Source organism: Etheostoma cragini, chromosome 12 (genome assembly GCF_013103735.1).
Source record: "Etheostoma cragini isolate CJK2018 chromosome 12, CSU_Ecrag_1.0, whole genome shotgun sequence".
NCBI lineage: Eukaryota > Metazoa > Chordata > Actinopteri > Perciformes > Percidae > Etheostoma > Etheostoma cragini.
Window position 1 is genome coordinate 9,127,971 of NC_048418.1, and position 18,662 is coordinate 9,146,632.

Sequence of the window (18,662 nt, forward strand, 5' to 3'; positions counted from 1 at the left end):
CACGTTGCCTGAAGTCTAGTGTAAAGTTTCCACCATCAGTGATGGTTTGGGGTGCCATGTCATCTGCTGGTGTCGGTCTGCTGGTTTCCTGAGATCCAGGGTCAACGCAGCCGTCTACCAGCAAGTTTTAGAGCACTTCATGCTTCCTGCTGCTGACCTGCTCTATGGAGATGGAGATTTCAGGTTCCAACAGGACTTGGCGCCTGCACACAGCGCAAAATCTACCCGTGCCTGGTTTACGGACCATGGTATTTCTGTTCTAAATTGGCCAGCCAACTCCCCTGACCTTAGCCCCATAGAAAATCTGTGGGGTATTGTGAAAAGGAAGATGCAGAATGCCAGACCCAAAAACGCAGAAGAGTTGAAGGCCACTATCAGAGCAACCTGGGCTCTCATAACACCTGAGCAGTGCCAGAAGCTCATTGACTCCATGCCACGCCGCATTAATGCAGTAATTGAGGCAAAAGGAGCTCCAACCAAGTATTGAGTATTGTACATGCTCATATTTTTGCTGAATGCTGAAGGACTAATGAGGGAATGGGCTGCAGGTGAGGAGGGGGAACTAAACTGATAGCCAGGCATGATGAAGAGGAAAGAAAGATCTGACATGACAAGAGAGTTAGTGATAAACTAGATAAAAACAAACTTAAGAGTTAGTAAAAAAGAAATTAGGACAGTCATTTACATTTTAATATATTATATATATTATTCAGTATTAATATAACATAATAAAAATAATTGATTAACACAGCTTTAAGATGGATATGCACCTGTGCGTTCTAAGACAGTTTGATAAACCTCTTCATCCTACCTAATGAAGTTTTTTGTTCTAGAAAAGTTTACGGTTTGGAGAAGAAGACACGCAGCTTTTAAAAACGAAAACACAATAAAACTAATTAGTTTTTTTCCCATGATGTCTTAAGTGGGAGGTTAAATTTGCAGCAGTTCAATTAAATCAGTGCAACAGCAGCAAACTATACATATTGGTAAATAAACTCAACAAACAAGAGGAATACTCCTACAAAATAAGAACATGATTATGTACACTTAAAAGTATATGCCTTACACAGTCAGTAGCAACATAATGTAGGCTACTGTTTTTACATGAGTTAGTGTTGGGATGCTTACACTAAAGAGAGGGCCATGTAAAGGGAGTTGTTGCAATAAAGTTTAAATATTATTACTGGGAACAACCTAAAACTAACACACAAGCATAACAAATAGCGCAGTTAAATTAAAGAGATCTGTCAAGATTAATGACGCCTCGCAGAATCAGCAAAGCAGATGTAGCCTTCATATAACTTTCCTCGTTTCATCCGCTCCCAGAGGAAATACGCATTTACATTTCAAAGTTTTTGAGTGTTTTAAAGGATTCAGAGGTCCTGTTGGAAACAAGGGTAGAAATGTTTAATAGGAACTAAAATGTAAATTTAACTTTTTTAGAATCTACAAAAATCAGGGCCTTTGGTTCCACTATTCCCCTCCCTACTACACTCCTGTCTGCTAGTTGTGAAAAATGAATTCTCCCGTGACATCATATGATAGGCTGCATGAAAAGCTGGAAAGTGTTGCTTGATATAGTCCTGCCTGATCTGAACATTGCTCGATGAAAATCTGTTAAATGCAAAACATAATCTATTTTCATAAGTTTCCACAGACCAAATACCACCCAAAATTTGTTTTAAAAGGCACGTATAAGTCTGTTAGTACTAGAGATACTGTCTAAAACGCTGGTATTGGTATCGGGAAGTACTGGAGATAATGCACCAATCCGAGACCAGGTAATAAAGCCCTAAAGAAAATCCACGTTGAAGTAGTTTCTGTTCTTTTCCTGTTTAACTGACTGTCAAACTGTATAGTAAAAAAAAGTTATGTGGCGTTGTACGCAAGTTCAGGTAACAGAATAGGTATCTGGAAGCAAAAAATGGTTTCAGACCATCTTTAGTTAGTACCCACCACACCAAACTCAACCCTTTGCAGGAGAGTTCTAACAGACATCTGTCACGCTGCTTCTATTTCAAGACGTTGGCAGGCTGTCGAGTCCTTAGGCGCTGCTGCTGTTGGCCCTGCTGTATCTGCTTCACGGACTCTGCTCACACTGTCTTGTGGTTTGGACTGAGGGACTGTCATTTCACTGGAATTTCCTGCCATCTGCGCTCAGTCAAAGTTTCTCACAGATGCACACCTGCTAGTAAATGTTTACGTCTGCCATGAGGAGAGCATGGAGGGATAGGTGAGCACTGATGAAGGAAGAGGGAGAGATCCACACCCACTATTTGGCTTCAGTTTAGAAATAATCAAAAGTTGTTTGTGTAGGAAATGGGATTTTGTTTGAAGACTGCACTATTGCGGATGCTGAGACAGAACTATGAGAGAACCTGTGTTAACACCAACCCAAGAATTAAGAAACATTCACATATCCGGCACTTATAACTAATTTCCTGCACTTTAGTGTTATGGTTATATTTATTTGTTAGGAGTACTTAAGTCTTATTTGTAAGAAAAGTGAGATATTTTGGAAAATACGTATATTTTCTGTCTTGCCAAGAGTTAGATTGTTAGCTTAGATCTGCATTTGACTGGAAACAGAGAGAAACAACTAGCATGACTTTTTCCAAAGGTAACAAAATCCATCTACCATCACAGATTTAGTATTACTTTATGTATTATTTACAATAATGGCTGATGCTGCTGGTTATAATGGGTCTAACATAAACTAAACTCAGCTAAAATGTATAGCTGTTTGGGCTTTTACCATTCAGAAAACAGGCAATTGACTATTTTGCCAAATGGCCGTCTGTTCTTGGTGTTTTTTTTCCCTGTAAACCAGAGTGGATTTCACCGATGGTTATGACCGTAAGTTGCTGTGACTTAGGAATGTGACAGAGCTATAGCTTGGCAGTAGTATTGCTCAGGTCCCAATAAAGTTCATTATTAGTGTGAAGTTGATGAGATGAGCGATTCTTGAGAAAGCTGCAAGCAGCAGTACAACAGGCCCACAAACTGGTCCGTTCCGAACAGGCATGTTTTAAACAATCAATACTAGTGTAAAACATTTAAGGAAGAACATCCTGTAAAAGTAAACAATAAGAACAAGTTCCTAATCTTGGATACGATAGATTTCACATGTCTAAAAGTGTTATTTAGAGTAGAAGAAGAGCCCCAGGAGGATCTCTGTGTCTAAAGTTACCAGAAATTCAAGCCTCTTGCAAAGATGACATTCATGATTTCTGATCCAAAAACACATTTTATTTTGTGCAACAGGAGACTATTATTGACCTGCTCCCACTGATTTTACATTGACCCAAACTGCCTCTCAAAATCTGGAAAGGGCCAAAGAATTCTTTCTGGCAAAAAAAAACAAAGTAGCCTGCAGTATTATAAAATTGGGAGTGTTCACACATCAATGATACAAATGATCACATTGATCAAAATAACTGAGGAGATTTTACCAGCGCAGACACTGAATTTTACAAAGTCTTCAGCAGAGTGTAGACACATTGATCTCGTACATGACTTGAGGTCAAGCAGGGTTAAAACACTTCTGGGATGTGTGCATGCTTCAGGACATTGCTAATATATTGAGCTGAGGGATACCACAAATTATACCAAGTAATGCCAGACCCAGAATCATTAATATCAAAAAGATAGCAATACTTTTTTATTTTTAAAAGTGACTGCTGTACTACTATGTAGCTTAATACAATGTTACATGATTTATTTGGCAAATCTATTAGTTTAAGGCTATTTCTGAATACATTTTAATCACCACTGAGTATGAAACATTTGGTATAATGACTATTTTCTTTGTTACAGAGATTATAATTATTTTACACACATGCATTATAAAACCCCAAACTATGGTATATAACATATGTTTTGTACATATTAGGGTTAAGGTTTGATTTGGATAAGATAAGTTAGATTGCCAACAATACCAACATGTAAACGTTGAGGTTATGTGCTATGTCCCTCGATTGAATCTTTCTATTTGTGGCTTATTGTTCAGCGGGAATTACTCAGAAGAAAATATCTTTCGCCTTCCCCTTCTACATCATGTCTGTCTCTTCCAGCTGGATTATCGATATAGGCAGGGATGGAAGAGTAATCCCCTGCTCTGTTTGGGGTCTTATGGTGGTTTTACATTCCTCCCTTCATTTTCAAGCTGTTTTTTTCCACAGTCATCAGTGGTTTTGTCACCTGGACTTTGCAAAAAGCCTTAAAATTTAGACATGACTTAGTTGCATTGGAATCAGCCATTGAAAGGGGATTGCGGCAGTTTCTGAAAATTCACTTAGATGGTGCAGAGACTTTTGCTTTGTATGTCTTGGAATTTCTGGAAAACTTGTCACCGGCACCTTTTTCTATAGACTTGGATACAGAAATCAGACTGGAACACCAAGTCATGTCCAGAAACGAGGTGGCAACATGCAGAACCCTTATGAGTGATGTTAATGTCTTCAGACTCCTGGAACACCTGGGCATTGGAGTGACCTTACTGTCCACAGGTGTTTGACTTCCTGTTTGCACTCGAGGTCAACGTTAAGTTCTCATTCAAAAAAGAGCTTTTATGTGAAACTCAGCTTCACAGGTCCTTCAGTCTTAATGCAAAAACCTATGTTTTATCTTCAGTCCGTTCTCAGCATTAGTCACATGAATGACTTTGTACTCAGTCCAGGGGAGGCTCCACCTCATGACCCTCTTGTTTAGGTTTCTCCGCTGAAGGGGTTTGACAGCTATTGTTTCTGTGATATCTTTATAGTAGTCGAAGACGAGACAAAAACAGAACATTTTGCACGGCTGTTATGCATATTACCTAAAAAGCACAGCCTGTCTTGGAAGAACAAACTCCTGTCTATATCTTATAACAGAAAATCCAGCTGTTCATCCCCGAGAGGGCGGGATTGTGCTCCCAACTCATGTGTTTGATTTGAAAAGATGACGTTTATCTTTTCTTTGCATTACTTCTTGGACCATGAAGCAACTTTCTTTTTGAGTCATGCCATATAGATTAATGTAGGCTATTCAGAGTTGTGTCTTCGGATGGAGATAAGGATAAGGTAAACTAAATGTGCAGGGATTTCCTACCAATTTCTATAAAAAAAAAAGATTGTCTGTATAAAAAGCCTCATCAGTAGTGGTGGATGAAAACAAAAAAAGCATTGCTGTTGAGGAGGGTCAAGAGGGCCTGAAAGTCTGTGTGGTTTAACACTTTCTGTGTAGTTCATGAAAACTGTATGGGACACAGCTACAGATATATTGTATAGTGTGTAGATTATTGTATTTTGACATTACATTACAATACATTGGTTTGTCCAAATCAACAGTAAGTGCAACGTCATCACAACAGACTTTTGAGGCTAGTACTGAGTGTAAAATAAATAAAAAATACATATTGGACTGTATTTTTGTTGTTGTTGAAGATATACGATTTTAATAGGAATGCCTTAAATATCTTGGTCCCCATAACCAGGTTTAACAATTTAGCTGTTAAACATATCTGTAATAAGCTAAAATTGGCAGATTTTATTTCCCATACCGAGATATATCAGTTGGGCTTAAATTAAGATGTAAGTATATGTCTGCATTTTGTAGACAGACTTATGATTGTAATTCAAGTGCTTGTTGGAGACTGAGGTGGGTAGTGAGAAAATTTGTGATGCTAATAAAGCTGTTGCTTGATATTTGATATTGAGAGTGTTATAAAGAGTGTGGAGGCAGGGGAAGCAGCGGTTGCCCTAAAGCTTTGAGAAGTGGAATTCTATCCATAAGGTTTGTTTACCTGAAATGTTTGAAAAATTGTGGCTGGGGAAAATGAGTAAGTAATACTCGTCTACTCTCGCTTTTAATCTCCACCTGCACAGTAGAAAACTGTGAATGTGTGTATGAATGTAAAGCAGATGGCTGTGCTAACTCAATTTCCTCGGGATAAATGAAGATTAATGACCAGAAAGAAGATAGTAAATTGTGATTTATTTGCACACTTATAGACCACAAAATTGGTTTCACAGGATTAACCTGTTTTGATAACGGAGATCCTGAGGCACAAATTATTTAGAGAAGTGTAAACTCTCACCCTCCAGCCAACTTTTTCTGTTACAGGGAAACCGGTCTCTCGTGTCATTTATAAAAAACACTAGCGACAGTTGTGAAACTAGCTACATAATTCACATGTTTTCTTTAATGGTCAGCCAGCCACGTTTATGAGAGTTTATTCTCTTGCAAACATATTGTCCTAACCTGAAATATACGGCAACTGTGAGTATTTCGACCCACAAAATGTATCCCCATGTATTTCTTTAAATCCTTCTCAAATACATTATATCCCATATGATTTATGTAGAAATGTAATAAAAAGCAACATAAGGATTGCAAATCAGTACCTAGGAACACATGATGCTAATTCCATATGTCTTAGTGGTTCTGTTATTAGTAGTTAGGAGAATAATATACTGAATAAAATGCTAGTTACTCCCTGCTCAAAAGAAATGAAAAAACAACTTTACATGCATGCATAAAGCCATATCTGATTACATACAGGAAGGTGGTGTGAATGTCCTGGCAGAATAGATTACCAAAAAAATCTTTGTTTATTTGCACAGGAACAGGCATATGACTTGGGCCAACATACGACAGCATTTATAGCCTAAGCTCATTTGCAATGCCCTTCCCTACATTTGAAAATACAAAATGCACAAAACTCAAATGTTTTGTATACTAACTGTTCCAGAACACCCTTTATAATTGTTCTTTAAAACATTAGAATTTTTGTATTTATTTTTTATTTCTAGGTGCCAAATCCAGAGGTACTTAGCATTAACTTATTTTGTTATTGCTGTTTTTTTTTGGCCATGTGGTGCCAAGGGAACAAGCTGTGAACAAAACAGGTATTATCATCTATTCCCATTTGTCACTACAAGCAACAACTGTCACATTACAAAGTAATTTGATCCGTTGTCAACTCTAAGAAATGTTGATTGGTGTAGCTTTAAAAGCTGGGTAGCAGGTACCAGCTTTTTTTGTGGTCAGACTGACAATAATTCCCACTGTTGTATCCATAAAACGTTCTCAGACATTTGGTCTAGTTATAAGAAGTCAAATGAATAAATAAATAATGTAATTAAATTCAGATTTTTACAGTGGAATGGAGGTCACATGCATCTGAGAACTGATAACTGTTCTCTGACATATTTGCCACATATTTGTATTGATGCAGGACCCGGTGTCAACCGTAGACTGTAAAATAATGGACGTGTAATCTGTGATGTCACCCACTGGGTGTGGACCGCCATTTTATAGCCAGGAGATTGCATTTTGGCCGTCACCATCTTGGTATTTTGGAGCTGGAAGTGAACATATTTCGACAAAAGGGTGGAGCTGCGGAGGGTGACACATCTAAGCCAGTGTTGTGTATGGTTTCATTGCGCTGCACTAAGCTAAATGCTAAAGTCGTCAATTTTCTACCCTTGTGACGTAAATCATCCAGCAGCATGTTGAAAATTGTCAAAATTTCTCTTAAGTTACCAGACAGTGCTAGCTAGCTAGCTTGGCTGGCTGAATGCAGAACAAAACACTTCTAGGTGAACAGTTTTCCAATTAACTTTTAATTGGAAACACAGTGAGGGGTCAAAGTTTAAGAAGAAAACATGGACAACACCCCAAAACAAGTTCACAACTATTTCAATGTATTTGGTGCCATGGATACACATTGTTAAGCCTATGTTCTGATTGACAGGTTGGCCTGTTGCCACATCCCTATCATGCTGTATTGACAAAGACTTAAAACTAGCAATTTTGGCCGTAAACACGTAATAAATTATTTCTTATGGTAATAAATCAAGTGAGAAATAAGGGAATTTCCCCCATCGGACTTTACCCCAGTAGACTACTTTTTTGGAGACTGGGGAGTCGCCCCCTGCTGGAAATGCTATAGAATGCAGGTTTAAGGCACCTTATTAGCTTCACTTTTCAGGCCCAAAAGTTGCCGCTTGGTGCCTGCCTATCCACTCTGACGCCTTGTATAATACCATCAAAGGTATTTCAGGAAAGATAGGATTAGGAAACTGGATTTTGTTGTGTTGACATCTCTCTCTTCAATAAGGATCTTTTTCCCATGTTTAACTTGAATGAAAAAGCACAAAATAAGTTTGTAATTCAAGAACCAAAGTACTTATTGTTGAGACAAGTACGAATTTGCTTGTCCTAAAATGCCACAGCTGTGTTTAGCTAACCTCAGCAAGTGAGTCTTTAAAAGACACCACATGAGATGAGCCTGCTATTTTATAAGGTTTGCTGGCTCAGTTGAGGCTTTGTGGGACACTTTTCTTAGTTTTACTGTCCAACTCTTCTTTCTGGATCAGGACCAAAGTGGTTTGTGAACAGACACTGCTAAAATAAAATCTCTGTTTTGCTATATTTGTTGCTGTATTTCAATTGGATTCACATGGTTTTATGGCTTAGTGGATGTTTACACAAGTCTTGGTTTGGTGCTGAAAAGCACCAGTGAAAGATCATTATCATTTATCAAATGTTTGATTGGGGTGAATTTAATGTTTTGTTTGCATTTGAAATCACAGTGTCTGGCCTCAAAAACTCTATTTTATTTTTTATTAAACCTCTAACCAGAAAGTCCCTTGAGATTGAAATCTCTTTTCCAAGGGAGACCTAGACCAAGACAGCACACCAGTTACAATTTAAATAAAAATAAAGCATAGTCAAAATTACACATAGAGGAAAGGAACAGGTCACATGAGGCAGTTGCATTCTTGAATTACATGGCATTTTAACATGGCCTTAAAATCATATAATGGAACTAGATAAAAACTCTAATGTTGATCAACAGGTACTATGTCGCAATTTTGCAAAGTTCCAAACATACCAAACCACTTATGCTACAATAGAATCAATGATCCTGTTCAACTTGTTGACACACGGACACATCGCAACCTCTCTAATTAAGAATCAACCACAGTTCCCATGACTGCTCTGCTACATGACTCTGGTGGGGGGGAACTCCAGCGCTTTACGGGAAGAATCATAAAACCGTAAACCAGACTATACCAGGAAACGTTGGGCATGAACCTACACTTAGTGACTTCTTCGTCAGCTAATATAACTACTGAAGTGAACTTACTCATCATCTTAGCTTTGTCTGGTTTCTGGCTCATATAATATCCATCCCATTGAATCTTTCCGATGACTAAATACACATGTCGGAGGATCCTGTAAATTAGATCATCATTATCTGGCGGATGGCAGAAGATACTGGAACTATTTCTAATAAACACTCTAGGACTATTGCACAGTAGAGCTACTGTATATGTGACCAGGGTGGGGAAACTTCTGTTTCACCCACTATTTTCCAGTCTCCCTGTCCTGCAGGACTAGCTAGCAGAGAGATGTGGTCCATTACTCGTCCTCTGTTAACAAGCATCTGGACAAGGTTCCAGGCAATCGGCCGCTACACAACGCCTGGTTGTTTGCTACAAGGGTGGCCTTAATGCCTGAAGGGATGAATCAGCCCCGACTGTTACAGCAGCTCAAAGGAAACCAAATATACACTCACTGCAGCGACAGAGTCAGAGCTGTTTGATTGAAGCCTGCTGACAAGAAGGTCAGACAAGCTGTTTGTTTTGGTTTTACTTCATCTGGGACCTTCTCTGCTGGTCACCTTGGTCCATTTGTTAATGATTGAACACAGAGTTGCTGATGTTTCAACGCTTTTTGTCACAGCACCTGAATCATAGCTTTGCAACATTGCATTAAGCAAATTCTGAGTCTAGCTAATAGTAGTTCACAACAGTGGTGGAATGTGTTACTTGCATTTACTGAAGTACTGCACTGTAGCCTTTTGTAATAATACTTCTGTCTTTGAACATAAATCGGATTTTGAATCAAGAACGTTTAGTGTAATGGAGAATTGTTTACATTTTTATATTGGTACATTTACTTAAGTAAAGATGGGTATTTCTTCCCCCGCTGGTTCTTAATGCTGTTATGTGATATGTTTCAGAAAGTGTTTTGTAGTTGTGTTTGTCTTTCAAGATGACTCATGTGGGTTTGGTTTCTTTCTCCAACAGCGCAGCATGAGAGATGACTGACCACGCAGCAGCTTGGAACAAATGACAGAAGATTACACATGCTGGGCTTGAGAAGATGCCAGCAGCTGAAAATGAACCTAATTTGATTACATTTGAGAACTGAAAGATGCTGGAGATTGGTTTCCCTCCAATGGATTCCTAAAGTTGCTCCAGGAGAATCGGCCTCAACAATTTTACTGAAGGATCTCTTGGTGTAAGTCAGCGAGTGGGGGGCCAGGATGTGGCCCCCTGACCTCGGACCTCCAGACGTCCAGCTAACTCTTCCTGGTTTTGGAAGTGTGTTTGAGGATGCGGAAGACCTTCAGGCGCCACTATCTTCTGGTGGCTTTTGTCAGTCCTCCATACCTTCAGGTGGTCAGGGTGTGTGCTGTCTTCCAAGGTCTTCCCTGTCCCTGTCCTCGCTGGGCCGGGACCTCACTTCCCTGCTCAGCTGTAAGACCGTTGGATCCCACATAGAAAAGCCTATGGAAGACTCAGCGCACACAGACCCTAAAAACAACACCGAAAAGTATAGCTGTTACCCCCAGCCCTCCCTCTCTTTATCCTATGTGCTCACTAGCCGTGCCACTTCGCCCCCTTTTGGCTCGCCACCCTCCTCTCTTTCCTCTTCCTCCTCTTCATCAGCTTTATTTTTTACCTCTTCCTTGCCTCTTTCTGATGCACCTGGTGGCAACAAGACTTCGAATCTACAACAAAAGATACAGGAGGAGTGTCACTCAATAAAGCAAGAGCCTGCAGATGATTTCTCGGCATGTAAGAGGGAACCATTTCAAGTTAACAACCAGCAAGGGGAGCTGTTTTATGTGGACCAGGCCCTCCAAGGTCAGGACAGCACCTCACTTAATTACCCAAGGCTTAACGGACCCATAGGCCACAACCCCACAGTGGACCAACAGGACCAGCCATGCCATTGGATCGACTGTAGTGCCACTTACAGCAGCCAGGAGGAGCTGGTGAGGCACATCGAGAAGGTGCACATCGACCAACGCAAAGGGGAAGAGTTTTCCTGTTTCTGGTCCGGCTGCGTGCGACGCTACAAACCCTTCAATGCTCGCTATAAGCTGCTCATCCACATGAGGGTCCACTCTGGAGAAAAACCCAATAAATGCATGGTGAGTTTGTTTATGCCCTGAGGAGTATAACTGACCACTATAGGTGCTATAGAGAAATGTGTTTGGAATAATCAAACTGCTAGTCTATATCCACGACCTTCCACTTCCGGGATTGCTCCGTTGCAGTATGTCCTTCTTTTTATGTGTTGGAACGCCGATCGATTAATGAGGATTATGGTTGACTTGAGGATTGTGAATAACTGCTCCTCAGACATTAGCAAAGGAAATCCAGACAGCTAGCTAGACTATCTGTTGAATTTGAGTTTTCTGTTGCACAACAACAGACACTTTTGAACGTACACGTGTTCCACCAAAACAGGTTCATTCCTGAGGCTATTTTGCAGCGGCACCAGGCTCTTTGCGGCCCCAGAGTGCTGTGTGGTCTAGCCAGATCCTCCTCCACAGCGCTGCGGAGAAAGGTCTGGCAATGCAAGCCTATCAAACTGCCAACCTCTGCAACGCAGCTTCACCAACACTGATGTACCATATTTTTGTCCATCAAAATTTTGAAATGGGCCGTTTAGAGGTTAACAGGTTTTGAAAGGCATTAACTTGTGTACGTCTCAACTTTACTCTGCTGCTGATGATCGAGAGTCTGTTAGACAGAGAGATTATCCAACGGTTTCCTCTCCTTACGACAGGTTTTCCCTTACTCATGCATGCCAGAGGAAGAAACATGGCAGTGTCGAATGAATGGAAGATGTGTCTGTAGAACTGAGCATCCAAAAACCTGCTGATCGCCCTGTAATTATTCTGACAAATGCAATTAATTCATAGTTATTAAGTAGTGATGTATTAAACTGAGAAATCAGTAATTCCTGCGAAAAATCTGTTCCCATTAAGAAACTTGTTCCTGCCTTTTGAAGTCTCTTGTCTTCATAAACATAAACACATACACTGAGGTTTCTGCATTGACCATAACAACAGTTGTGTTTGAGCTCCAGCAGAGCATCACTTCCATCATGAGTCATTTTCTGAAACACAACTTTTGCTACTTGAACACGTCTGTCCCATGATGACCTTCAGTTCGGCGCCAAATCCCTGTCCCCGAGAGTGAGTAACTCTCTCCGTTTTTCCCCAACAACTCTTTCGCTGTCATCAACCTGAGACTCTGATTAATAAGTCATTCAGAAATCTTCACTTAAGTGAATTAGTTCATTAAAATGATAAAATATGCTGCCAGCTTGTAAATACATTATTGTGAAGGGTCGCCTGCAAAGAGATTAATAAAATGAAAACCCACACATGAATAATGTATTTTTTTTCATTTAGCACTCATGCCAAAACATGTAAATTAAGTCATACCTAGTGTAGCAATGGAAAAATGAATCTCTCACATGAATGTAGTCAGTGTGTGTTAATGAATTCAGCCTCATTCACCAGCTCGTTATGTCAAGTCTCAGATCAGACAGCTGTTACTCATGCACGATTAAACACGAGTTCCAAAAGCATTTTTAAATCCAACAGGGTAGAGTCATCCTCCATAATTTATTGTGCCAAAATGACATTCATGTATCAATGCAATTATAGGATGTCTTTACCTAATGTCAACAAATCTCATTTAAAGACCAAAACTAACTAAAATCCTATAAAAAGTATTGTCTGTGTAGCCAAACCTTACACACACACACACACACACACACACATATATACATACATACTATATATATATATATATATATATATAAAATAATCTGTGCCATAGACCTCCATTGTTGTCAAAAAAATGGAAAGCAGATATACAGCCTGCACTGTTTGACAGGTTTACTTTATTACAAAGAACTAAAGTTTGTTATGAGTCAGTCCCACGTACATAGACAAGAATGACCTCGAAAGAAAAATGACAGCATCAGTTGTTTCAGTAAGTGCTCCAAAACAACGATAAATGTTTAAATGTTTAAGTCCTTCAGCAGCCATAGTTATTATGGCAGGTATATTGACGTTGTTATAGAGTGAAAAAGGTTGATGTGGTTGAATGGGTCAACAAAATGTTTGCCTTTAACACGAAAGGTTGTTGTTTGTTTCTCGTTTCCAACCGACTGTCGACGTTGAGTTTCTTAAAACATGTCCACGATCGTCCTCTACCGTTAACTGTTTACTATTATCTCCATGAAAAAGAAGCTCTCATAACCTTAACCAAGAAGTAATTTTAACCAAAACCATACCTAGCCAAGTTATTTTGTGCCTAAACCTAACCAAACCATAACCATGGTGTTGTCACATCATAGTGATTTTTTTTTTTTTTACCAGTGATTGGTAAGGGTTTTGGAAGACACAGACAAATGATGTCATCCTGCCGATCATCTATGTATCAATCCCAAGGGCGGTTACAAACTACATATTTTGATGTTTAATATTGGCCGACCCTCTGCCAAAAATACCTATAGAAAATACTCACTGACGCAGCTTTTAATCCGCAGCTGAAGATGGTCCCCAAAAAATGCAGTATCCATCCTGTCTGAGTATTGTTTGCTAAAACTAGTGGCCAGCTGTTTTAGGAAATCACTAGGCTTTTTTAAAAAAGGAATCACTTGTGACCCATTTAAAAAAAAAAAAAAAAGTAAGTGAAATAAGACATCTCCATAGAACCCAATGGGCTTGGAGCTCAGAGCCCGACACCATAGGTCAGATAGTTTTGACAGATGGACTCACATCTGTCCAAACATGGGATTTTCATGGGATTTGTTGTTTATTATTCCCAGCCTTTAATCCTGTGTACACAGTAATACATCCAAAAATTAAAATGGGAAGCATAACAAATGACAGTAAGGATTTTAACAATTAAACTAAATGTAAAGGCAAGATAAATCAAAACCTCTTTAAAGCGCCCATATTATTCTCATTTTCAGGTTCATAATTGTAGTTTGAGGTTGTACCAGAATAGACATGGTTTAACTTTCAAAGTACCACACGTTGTTGTACCACACATTGCTGCAGAACCTCTTTTCACCCTGTTTGTTTGGGTCTTTGTTTAGGCTGTAGCTAGGTAATAATAACAGCTAGCTAACTGTTTTTCCTACTTTGATCAGTACAGCACAGGATTAGCTGAGAGACTTCTTCTAAAGAAGGGTGCACTTGTGGAATACTTGCAGAATAGGGACATGGAAGTAGTTCTTTTGTAGATTATGGTGAACTAGTGTGGGTTGTAGCAGTGCTTTGCCATTGACAACGAGCTAGCATAAAAGCGCTAGCATGCTACGGTTAGCCACCTCGTCTCAGCTAGTGTCGTAGAAAGCCGTGCAGATTTTGAACAGCTCATCCGTTTACTGAAGGCAGGACACATTCAGAAACCTGTATCTCACTCAAAACAGTAGTTTTTTTTTCAAGTTTGTATGCGTTTTCATAATATGGGCACTTTAAAATGTCTGACAGAGTATATATTAATGTACACCTTCTTAGAATATGTTTTCCTCTACCAATTTTCATGTAAAAAATTAAAGGAAACTTTTTTTCTTTTAGCAATAGAGACACTATACTGTACATGCACATGCTGTTATGACTTAAGACTTTAGGAATCTGTTTCTATTTAAGAGCAATAGATATTCATAAGGCTGAGGTTACATTCGTTTGAATTATATTTAAAAAAAATGTTACAGTAGCCATAGGGTAAACTGACAAGCAAGATTAAGGAGCTTGAAGTCTTTCCTCCTTTCAAACAACTTAAATGAATGTGTTTAGGTTTGTCTGCTAAGTTCATAAACCTGCAACATTTTCAACTTGTTGCTGTATGGCCTCAGTTTCCTCAGGTATCTGTGTGCTAATACTGAAGCTGTGTATTCTTATGCATTTAAGCGTTAATATTTCAGTCAGTGGTCTTTTTTGAATGGGTTTCTTATTTTCTTTTCCTTTTTTTTGTCAAGGCAGTTTCAAGCTTTGGACTAATTAATCAGCATGATGTAGTGTTTTTATATACAGACTTATTAAACTAAACGAGGTGACTGACATTTACTGTCTCATTAGCAAGACCTAATAAAACCCCTGGAATGAATTTTGGGTAGAAAAACCTTTTCCAAATTTTCTTCTGGATTAGTTTAAAAAGAATGAAAGGTTTTATTCATGTAATTCAGTCGGACCTGGATCTCATTTGAAGACTTGTTAGCAAAACGGTATAAATCCTTTTCAGAAACAACACTGTACCTGAATTAAATTGTTTTTTGAATTGTCCCTAAAGTATACAAGGCATTTATCTTGAGTTATTCTTTATCATCCTCTTTGTTAGTAGATGGCATTTAATTGTATCTCAATTAAAGATTGAAACATCAAAACACATTCAAAAAAATTCATAAAGTGAATTCATCAATTTTTGAATCACCTCTTCCTGAGGTTTTCAACCATATTTCCATTTAAAGTTTTACTTGCATGCCGTATGAAAACATTTTAAGTCTGAGATTTGAGACTGAATGTGACACAGTGAAGTTATAAAGCTTTAGTTTACCGCCTGCAGTGTGAAGCCTGCTGATATTTCCTTCTTGTCTGGCTCAAGCCCAAAAGAAACGCTTTTAGTGGAACCTACCTCTTTTGTGGTTGCGTGCGTGCCTGCATGTGTGTGGTTTTGTTCCAATTTGCTATTTGGGAATAGGCCATTACCTGAAGTTTATATTAACAGCCTAAAACGTATGAATTTAAGTTATGGTATATTACCTCTTTACTAGATATTTCTGTTGGATCAGACTTCAACATCACTCTTCTGTTATGTGATTTTTATTACGAGTTTGTTGTAGGCTAACATACTTTTAAAGGTGCAGAAGAGATTTGCTTACGATTTGTGTAAGAAGACAAATTATCTGATGTTTTAAGTCCTCTTGGTTTTCTGAACTGAGATAAAATTAATTTAAATTACTTCAAGAGCCAATAGCATTTACAATTCAATGTTACATTTTGTCCCTGGTTAAATTGTTCTGTAGTCTACAATTACATACTAAATATGCGTTAATGATAGTTGTCAATACACAGTAAAATGTGCTAAAAGTTGGGTGAACGTTCCTATGGAAGCCCAGAATTTGTATTATTTTGACCTATCAAAGCCCAGCTAACCAGTGGCGGTGGGGTTATAAATGTTCTGGGCCTCATAATAATACTTCATAGTCCTGACCTAACTTGCCTTTAAGCTGCCTCCTACTCTTACCTAAGAAAACCTTTTAATATTAGATGTCACTATATTCAAATGATGGATGTGTCAGGTTGTAGTAAAACCCATTTGTTTATATTTTCCTTGTCAGTTTGAGGGCTGCTCCAAGGCGTTTTCACGTCTGGAGAACCTGAAGATCCACCTGAGGAGCCACACAGGAGAGAAACCGTACATCTGCCAGCATCCTGGCTGTCTCAAGGCCTTCAGCAACTCTAGTGACCGGGCAAAACACCAGCGCACACATCTGGACACGGTGAGTAACACACTATACGTCTTTCAGAGGGCACTCTACATTTTTAAAGCACTTTATTTTACCATGCTAGTTTATGTATAATATGTATGTATAATACATCCTTAGTCAGCGATACTGCATTTCATGTTACAGTGACCGAAAACAGTTTCATTAGAAATTAAGCAGGGTTTTAGCAGAATTTTAAATAAAAGAACTTTTAAAAAAAACTTGGGGTCTCCTCAAATCCCAAGGTTGCAATTTTTTTCATTCAGAACCATAGCTTTTGGCAACAAGCTACGATTCATGCCAACTGCATTGATGAGTGAATATCAAAATCAAAGAGCTTAACATTCCACAGTGGAGCATTTAAGGAATGAAATTGAGAGTCTCAGCTTAACATCTTCTGCTTTAGAAAACAGACAGCAGAATATTCCATCTAATAACTTTAAATTATTAAACTGACAGGACGATGTATCAGGGGTTGGTCATAGATTAAGGCTTCAATCTGAGGGCAGCCATGTTGGCTGTGTACTGCAGCACCCTGGGTTCAAATTCAACCTGCAGCCCTTTGCTGCATGTTAACCCCCATCTCTCTCTGCCTTTCATGTCTATCCACTGACACCTTAAGAAAAGGGAAAAAGCCCCAAAACATAATCTTCAAAAAAATATTAATAAATTAGGGCTTCTGCGGTAAAAGAAGTTATGAAATCCACCATTGATGCAACCTGAGAGAAAACAGAAAACACTCTTCTTCTTCTTCCTTGAAATCCAAATGGATTAAACTAAATTTTTAGGTACTTGTATTTCTATTTTAAGGTGTTTTATACTTCCATCTCATTGCATTTCAAAGACAAATATTGAACCTTTTGCTCCGCTACGTTTATCTTACAGTAGTAGTAATGAGACATTTTGAAGATTTTGTGTCAGCAGTCGAGTTGCATTGAGGGTAATGTAGGCACCAGGTGTTGACAAATGTGTGGATTCAATAGGACAAATGTCTCTGGTTCTGTTGCATCGATTTGGTTACTTTGGTACAGTGCTAAATTGGTGTAGTGCTCTTTTAAGTGATGGATTGGAATCCTTCCCATCACTTTTTGCATCAAGTCACTGGGAAAAATCACGTAAAACTCATCTATGACTGAATGACAATAAGCCGTCACTTTAACATGTAGATGAAGCAACGTACGTACCGGTATTCCATGTCTAAAATGAGCTGTAGCACATAAAAGCTCACTCCTGTAGGCTTTACACAGATTTCTTTGTGATCTATAAAATTTGTTGGTACATGGGTTTCACTTTAATTTAAAGTGCCACTGCCTCCCTCTTTCCTGCTCTTTGTGCATACAGCACAGAACATTCTTTTGGATTGTGAAACTACATACCTGCTGTGGATTTATTCTAAAAACCACAGTTATTTTTACTCCTGCTGACAAGCAATGAGGATTTAACAATAATCCAGAAAATCAGAGCTGTTATTACACTGGTGAGATGGAGCTGTGTCTTGCACTCCAGTGTTGTTACAACAAGAGGAGAAAGTTATTTTCTCCTTTTTGTGGTTTCACGCTGGCTAATAGCGGCTTTGCAGTTGCGTCACAAAACAAGGATCAGGCCTATCTGGCGCCATCTTGGAGCCCCAGATGTGTCCTAGAACTGTCTGAATGTAAATTCTTGCTGAATATGGTATAATAACTAGCCAAGAAAAGACTGGTGTCAATATAAGTTATTTAAGTTTGACTAAATATCTTGTATTGGGTTACTAATGGTATAAATAACAATCATGCTATGGAAGATTTGTTTCCAAAATGAAGTCAGTCTCATGCCGACTGCTCTTAACTCAAATTTGCAGCTTACATAACCTGACAGTCTTGCTTGTCTTTAAAAAAAAAATTTTAATCAGTATAAACAACCACCTCACTCCAGTTTCTGCATGATTTGTCACCTAGTGCATTTTTAAAACTTTATTGATTTTAACATGAAAAGTATAGCATTATAAGAATAAATGGTCAATATTGACATTCAACTTTTTGTGTAACATGATAGATTAAACTTGATAAGTTTGTATGACTAAATAATGTGAAAATGTTTTGTTA

General features: G+C 38.6%; 1 protein-coding gene across 3 annotated transcripts in view; it reads left to right on the top strand.

The window, feature by feature from the left end:
* The window catches only part of LOC117954524 (zinc finger protein GLIS1), a 36,188-nt gene that overhangs the window by 5,863 nt on the left and 11,663 nt on the right, over nt 1-18,662 (top strand). For 2 of the 3 annotated variants that reach the window (XM_034888401.1, XM_034888403.1), the window contains exons 2-3: nt 10,080-11,212; nt 16,432-16,593. In XM_034888401.1, the coding sequence (XP_034744292.1) occupies nt 10,319-11,212; nt 16,432-16,593 (1,056 nt within the window). In that variant the 5' untranslated portion in view covers nt 10,080-10,318. The remainder of the gene's footprint in view (nt 1-10,079; nt 11,213-16,431; nt 16,594-18,662) is intronic. The other variant, XM_034888402.1, reaches the window with a different exon arrangement.